Source organism: Crassostrea angulata, chromosome 7, assembly GCF_025612915.1.
Source record: "Crassostrea angulata isolate pt1a10 chromosome 7, ASM2561291v2, whole genome shotgun sequence".
NCBI classification, from domain to species: Eukaryota; Metazoa; Mollusca; class Bivalvia; order Ostreida; family Ostreidae; genus Magallana; species Magallana angulata.
Window position 1 is genome coordinate 60679886 of NC_069117.1, and position 7134 is coordinate 60687019.

Consider the following 7134-nt stretch of genomic DNA (forward strand, 5'->3'; position numbering starts at 1 on the left):
CTCTGCCTCCGGCTTTTAAAGTATGGTCATAACTTTTATTAGATGAAACACCAAAATCTTTTTTATTTATCTATGCATCATTTCCATTACCATTTATCAAATACTAATAAGTGTCATTTTTGATTTAAAAAAAAAAAACACATTCATTTAACTAAACATTATGGAGAAAATTTCTCTTAAGGTACCTCAGTACACCTACACTTCTACTTTTTAAGACACTACGTCACAAGATGGCGATTTAAATGTTTTGTTAAACTGTTTATATCGTTCGATTGGGTTGTATATCGTCATAGCACCATGGTTAGAGTATTGGGTTTCTGAACCGCAGATCATGAGTTCGAATCCGCCTGGAGCTTTTGTTCATGTTAACTGAATTCAATTTGTTAATAATGTAAATTTCATCCAAAATTGCACATTTTTCTGCCTATTAGACTTAAATACTTCTTATCCTCTATTTTATATCATAGTCAAGTAATGCTCTGCTGATTTGAGAAAATATTTCATGGTGTAATGAGCCTCCTTTAGACTTAATTATTAATAATGACAGGATACCAAAACATCAATTTAGTTCCACAGAGCAGATTTTCTATTGCAAAGAATACCATGCTAATATGTTTTGACAGGTAACATTTTCATGTAAACTCGTGATGATTTTTTTGATTGATGTATCGATCGCACAAACTAGAATTTGTTTCTATTAGTTTTATTCTAACACATTTATACATCAACACTTTTGAAAACATCTTCAAAAATAAAACATTCGCGTGAGTTATGAAATGCACAGAATAAGTAGAATTTTTGTTTACTGTAAATGATCACTCTTTTATTCTGCTAGTTGTTGGGGAGCTAAAAAGAATCTTTTGGTGAGAGTGGACCATGTACATGGCATTTGTTTAAATCCTTCATTTGTCTGCCACTCTTCATCATAAGCCAGCCTCTCTTTCACATCTATCAGCATATCCTCAACATGTTCTTCTACATAATGTTCTTTAAAAATCTCCAAAAGGTTGCAGAAAAACCAAGATCCAACATTAGGTCTTCTGTATGCGAAGTACCCTAGAAACGTTTAAAACATGTTTATTAAACATTAGTTTCATAAATATGAAAGCTTGCAATATATGCTATACAATATATGTCCTGTTTAAAAAAGTTCACATTAAGGAACGGGTAATACAGTCATTTAATAAAATAGATACTAGTAAATAATATATGAATTAATGAATTTTGAGCCATTTAAATAACGACCCTTGCCATATCATTTTATTACCGCATGTCCTTAATTAACCAATGAAATAATTCTTATTAGTTTGTTTGACTCTCGTCGTAGTTCAGTGGACAAAGCACCAAACTACAACAGATGCATTTACAATAGCAATACTTTTATAGTTATTTATGGTATAGTTACAGCATATTTACTACACTTCAAACAGATGTATATTAAAATATTAGAAGGAAAGGATTTGTAAAATTTCAAATTAAGGATTACAGATTATAGGACGGAAACCTTAAATTACATGAATGGTGTATATTTTTCATGTCTTTACATAAAAGCTGATAAATACAACTCCGGACTAAATACTTACGTATTATACAACATTTACAATGCAAAACACAATTCACAAAGAGTTGACTTATTTCCCTTTTTAGCTTTCAGCATTATATTATGAATATGCTGATAAAAAAAAATCATTTCTAGATTTTGAGATTCTGAGGGGTATTCATCAAGCAATAGTTAAAATGATGATAAACTGGTACAAAACTATATTCAATTCATATATAAAGGGGGTGGAGTATGACATTTGTCCATAATAAAGTCAATGATTAATTTTCATTTTATATAAAAGGAACATGTGAAGTCTTTAAAGCTGTACCTGGTGTGGTTGCGTAAGCCAGTAAGAGATCTGCATCTGTGGGAATGGATATTTTCCCTACCACTTGGTCGATCATTACTTCTTCCTTATCATCCGGCAAATCGACCACGCCCTGAGGAGACGACCCACGGCAGGCCTGTATAAAGAAACACTTAGGTTTACCTACAAATCAAACACAAAACCCTGTTGATTCAAATTCCAAGATATTTTTGAGTTTTCATTGCAAACAAAATTTTTTGAAAAGAGTTGAATACTTACCTGCAAAATACTTCAGTTTATCATTTTTGAAATAGGACACGATGTCATCGAGTGAAATAGTTTTGCCGTCGTTCGTACGAATGCCATCCTAAAACAATTATAATATACTCTTACTACATTGCTTACATGCAAGAATAAGATAAGGAAGTGCAATTGTTCAACATTACTAATCATCTCCTTCATAAGAGTGTTTGGTTTTTTAAGGGATATCCCCGTTTTTAAAAGTATATTTATGTAGAATATTGAATTACTCTCTATTTACATCTCTATTAAAGTATAAATTAAATTCCAATTAAAATCAGGAACATGGTAGCAATGTAAAACGTCAAACTGTGTACAATATATTGTTCCTAATGCTTGTATTTGTTGTATATCATTTAAAATTTAGAAATCAGTATAAATAGAAATCGATAGGGAATAATGGTAAGAATAAGTGAGAATTTATCAGGCTGGTGGAATATTTTGTTGTATTATGGAGCAACTCTACCAAGAAACTCAAAATAAGTCGAACAAGATATCTGTGAGCCAATGCTCACTAGTGAAACCCCCGCTCTGATGTGAATATGCAAAATAAGCAAAGTCGACATTTAACAAAAAGCTGGCATCCGATTGGTACAGAAATATATCACACAATATAGCATGCCTAAACAAACACTGTGTAAAAATTTCAAGCATCTCCGATAAATAGCTGCTGAGAAATCTTTGACGAAAATTTGTTTGAAAATTTTGGCAAAAAATAAACAAAGTCATTATTTAACAGGAAGTTGACATCCGATTGATACAAAAATATATCCCACAATATGGCATGCCAAAACAAATAGTGTGTTAAAATTTCAAGCATCTGAAATAAATAGCTGCTGAGAAATCTTTGACGAAAATTTGTTTTAAAATGTTGGCTAAAAATAAACAAAGTCGTCATTTAACAGGAAGTTGACACCCGATTGGTACAGAAATATATCCCACGATATGGCATGCCTATACAAATATTGTGTTAAAATTTCAAGCATCTGCGATAAATAGTTGCTGAGAAATCTTTGACGAAAATTTGTTTGAAAATTTGGTTAAAAAATAAGCAAAGTCGTCATTTAACAGGAAGTTGACGTCCGATTGGAACAAAAATATATCCCACAATATGGCATGCCAAAACAAATACTGTGTTAAAATTTCAAGCATCTGCAATAAATAGTTGCTGAGAATTCTTTGACGGAAATTTGTTTGAAAATTTTGGCAAAAAATAAACAAAGTCGTCATTTAACAGGAAGTTGACGTCTGATTGGTACAAAAATACATCCCACGATATGGCATGCCTTAAAAAACACTGTGTAAAAATTTCAAGCATCTGCGATAAACAGTTGCTGAGAAATCTCTGACGGAAATTTGTTTGAAAAGTTTTGCTAAAAATAAACAAAGTCGTCATTTAACAGGAAGTTGACGTCTGATTGGTACAAAAATATATCCCACAATATGGCATGCCTATACAAATACTGTGTACAAATTTCAAGCATCTGCAATAAACAGTTGCTGAGAAATCTTTGACGAAAATTTGTTTGAAAATTTTGGCTCAAAAATAAACAAAGTCGTCATTTAACAGGAAGTTGACGTCTGATTGGTACAAAAATATATCCAACGATATGGCATGCCTTAACAAACACTGTGTTAAAATTTCAAGCATCTGCAATAAATAGTTGCTGAGAAATCTTTGACGAAAATTTGTTTGAAAATTTTGGTTAAAAAATAAGCAAAGTCGTCATTTAACAGGAAGTTGACGTCCGATTGGTACAAAAATACATCCCACGATATGGCATGCCTTAACAAACACTGTGTTAAAATTTCAAGCATCTGCGATAAATAGTTGCTGAGATAAACGCGACAGAAATTTTTGTTACGGACGGACAGACAGACGGACAGACAGACACACAAGGGTAAAACAGTATACCCCCTCTCCTTCGGAGCGGGGGTATAAAAAAAAATCAAAGCAGGATAAATTGCACTTGTCTATGAGATATGTTTAGAATGAAATTAATGCTCCATTGATACGAATGGCATAAAATCAAGCAATCAGAGAAAGTTCAATTTGAAATGTTGATTTGATGACCGCAATCAATGTCTGAGCACAGGGCTTATTCTAGAGTGCTTTTGTCAACTCTTCTTTGCCTATTAGTTGAATGCTTGAAATGGCAGATTGGCTATGTCCAATACTAATTATTTGTATTTGGTAATAAACTCTATTTCAATTAAAAGAACAATTAAAAAATACTAAAAACAATGAGATAATGTGTTCATCTAATTTTATTTATATTTAAAACTATATCATGAATGAATATAGATTTAAAACCAAAGGCAGTGATATAAGTACTGAAGTTTATATTGTTGTTTATCAGCATTTAAAGAGTTTACGTACAGACATGGGTAATGATTAAGCAATTAAGTTTTGTTTATATTCTGTGGTTTTGGTTGTATACGCACCTCGTTTCCGTGACTCATAATGAATACTAAAAGACAGTAGTATTTTGCAGCTGTCCTTTTGTTGTTGAAAAGACAAGCTGTTTCTTCCAGGAAACACTCCACCTCTTCTTTGGATGGGTCGGTCTCAACATGGCATTCAAAGTTCAATGTCTTCTCAAAAAAATCATTGATGCCACAAAAATCAGCATTTGCGCCTTTAAAATAATCCTTAAAAAGTTTTCATACTGCATTTTCCTAATAACAAATATAGAACATCAAATGTGTATGTATATTTATTTAGGTAACGTTTTGTTTTATTTTTTTAAAAGATCCTCATGCTTGGTATAGCATAAGAGATATTTTAGTGAACTTAAATCGTTATTATTTATTTATTTATTTATTTATTCATTCATTTTCCATTTTTGTTTCAAAGCTGGAAAAATGTATGTTTTCTTAATTACTTGTAAATTGAAATGTTGTTCCTTATCCTTACATTGTAAATTATAGAAATCATATATTTACACATAAATTAATTTGCATTTTTGATACGCATATATATTAGATAATGAAGTTGGACTTTCATTCTTTTATCAAAACCTCATCTGTTATGTACCAGGCCTTCCTTTTGTGAAATTCAAGATGAGAGCAAGTCCTTTTTGGTCGTTTGTTTTTGGATAAACTGATTTCTTTCTCTCTTTTTCTACAAATAAAGAGTTATATATATATATATATATATATATATATATATATATATATATATATATATATATATATATATATATATATATATATTTAGTTATCTGTACAAGAGACAATTCCATAGAAGACATGTGCTATACATACTTGTCGACGATTTGAGTATTTGAGCTTGACCGTCGGTGTTTTCATTGGAACGTTGTCCATCTTGGTCGCTTTCTAACCGTCGTTTTTTTGCTCCTAACAAAAATTAAGAATAATCTTAAAATATACATTGCATGTGTCCGATAAGTTAAAATAAACTCTCATACAAGAATAACTTTGCATTGATTAATTTTAAAATATATTATACTGTGATTCCTTCAGGTTTGCTTTGTAACATTGAAAAAAAAATGCGTGAAAAACATGAAGCTTAAATATAAAATCTAAAATACACATGTACATACACTATCTTAAATGGCTTTGAATTTTCCTTTACAAATCTATAAAATTATAAAACCTTACTTTCGCTTTCTTCGGGGGATACAGAGGGTTGAGGTTCATTCGCTTTATTAATAATTTCAATAATGGTTTCTCCTTTTTCTCTGATCAAATTGACCCAGTTTTTATCAATACAGTCAACCAGTTTGATCAACTCCCCGTAATTTCCCGGCTCTAAATGACCCCTTTTCTGTAATTTGTCCGTGGCGTCTATCAGGTTGTGGCACGCTTTGAGGTCAATCGGGGATAATTTCAGTTTTAGGCGATGTATAAGCTTCTCGAAGTCGTGTTCGTCAACCTTTGAGTTGATGTTGTCATGAAGGTCGGCAATTAGCTCATTGTGCAGTTCTCTCGCCTCTTGGGGAATCTTTTTGGTTGCCATTTCCGATCTTGAACAACGCGCATTTAATTTTTTAACTTCCTGTTTTTATTCTGATTTTAAATCTGGGTCGTATAGAGGCCGCCAAAGGGATTGTTGTATAATTACCTTGTAAGGCATAACGTTTAAAAGGTCGTTGTTGCAGAGTTGCTGACGATAGTATAAGTAATGACGTTGTCGTAGAAAGTTAGTTAAATTTTCATTTAAAATAAATTGAAGAAGTTTTTGTGTTGCTTTATATGTTGTTTTATGTTATTTGAGCAATGGTATTTTCCTTCTCCTGGTGTATTTCTGTCGGTACTTCACGTATATGGCACAGAAAAAAAATGTTAGTATTGTCAATTTAAAGCAATTATGAAGAATTTCACATCGTCAGCTTCCAATAGAGTGTCTATAACCCATTTCATCCATGTATCCGAGAAATGTTTGTTTATATCATAAAGATCGGGATTTTTTTTTAGGAAAATATCCAAAAACACATAAATGCCATATGAAGAAATATGTTAGTTATATGGTGGTCACATATCTTTGTGCCATATGTTGGTATACAATGAAACTTGTGATCATAAAGTAATAATTTTGAAAGGGAAACCCGTTATGATTGTGTCCTTTTAACTTTTATTAATAAACATCATAATATACTGATTTGTAATAAGAGAACAAACAAAATGGGAGGGTTTTAAAGCAAAAGAAATATTCAAAAACATCACCTGGGATGTTTTATATCAAATCAGATACATTCATTTCAAAATGGTTTTGAAATTCATAGAATCGGGTTTTTGTTTTTTGTTTTTTTTTTTTTTTGTTTTTTTTTTGGGGGGGGGGGTTATAAATGATGATTTGTTAGGTTATTTTCGTGTTGCACACTATTCTGTCGGGGGAGTTTGACAATGTAATATGGGTTTTATGAAAAATATGCACTTAAAAAATAATAATTAAATCATTCATCGAGTTATTGAATGAAAGCACAGATCATTTATAAATAGATCTTTACTATATGCATAA

At 31.3% G+C, this 7134-nt stretch overlaps 1 protein-coding gene across 1 annotated transcript; it reads right to left on the bottom strand.

The window, feature by feature from the left end:
• Positions 1-687: 687 nt before the first annotated feature.
• On the bottom strand, positions 688-6185 carry LOC128157037 (caspase-3-like). The gene is made up of 7 exons (XM_052819391.1): positions 5775-6185; positions 5418-5510; positions 5188-5274; positions 4596-4789; positions 2130-2217; positions 1872-2033; positions 688-1056 (listed from the first exon to the last, which is right to left on the bottom strand). Exons 1-7 carry the CDS (start codon positions 6130-6132, stop codon positions 824-826), a joined length of 1215 nt encoding a protein of 404 aa, XP_052675351.1. The 5' UTR covers positions 6133-6185; the 3' UTR covers positions 688-823.
• Between the last annotated feature and the right edge of the window lie 949 nt (positions 6186-7134).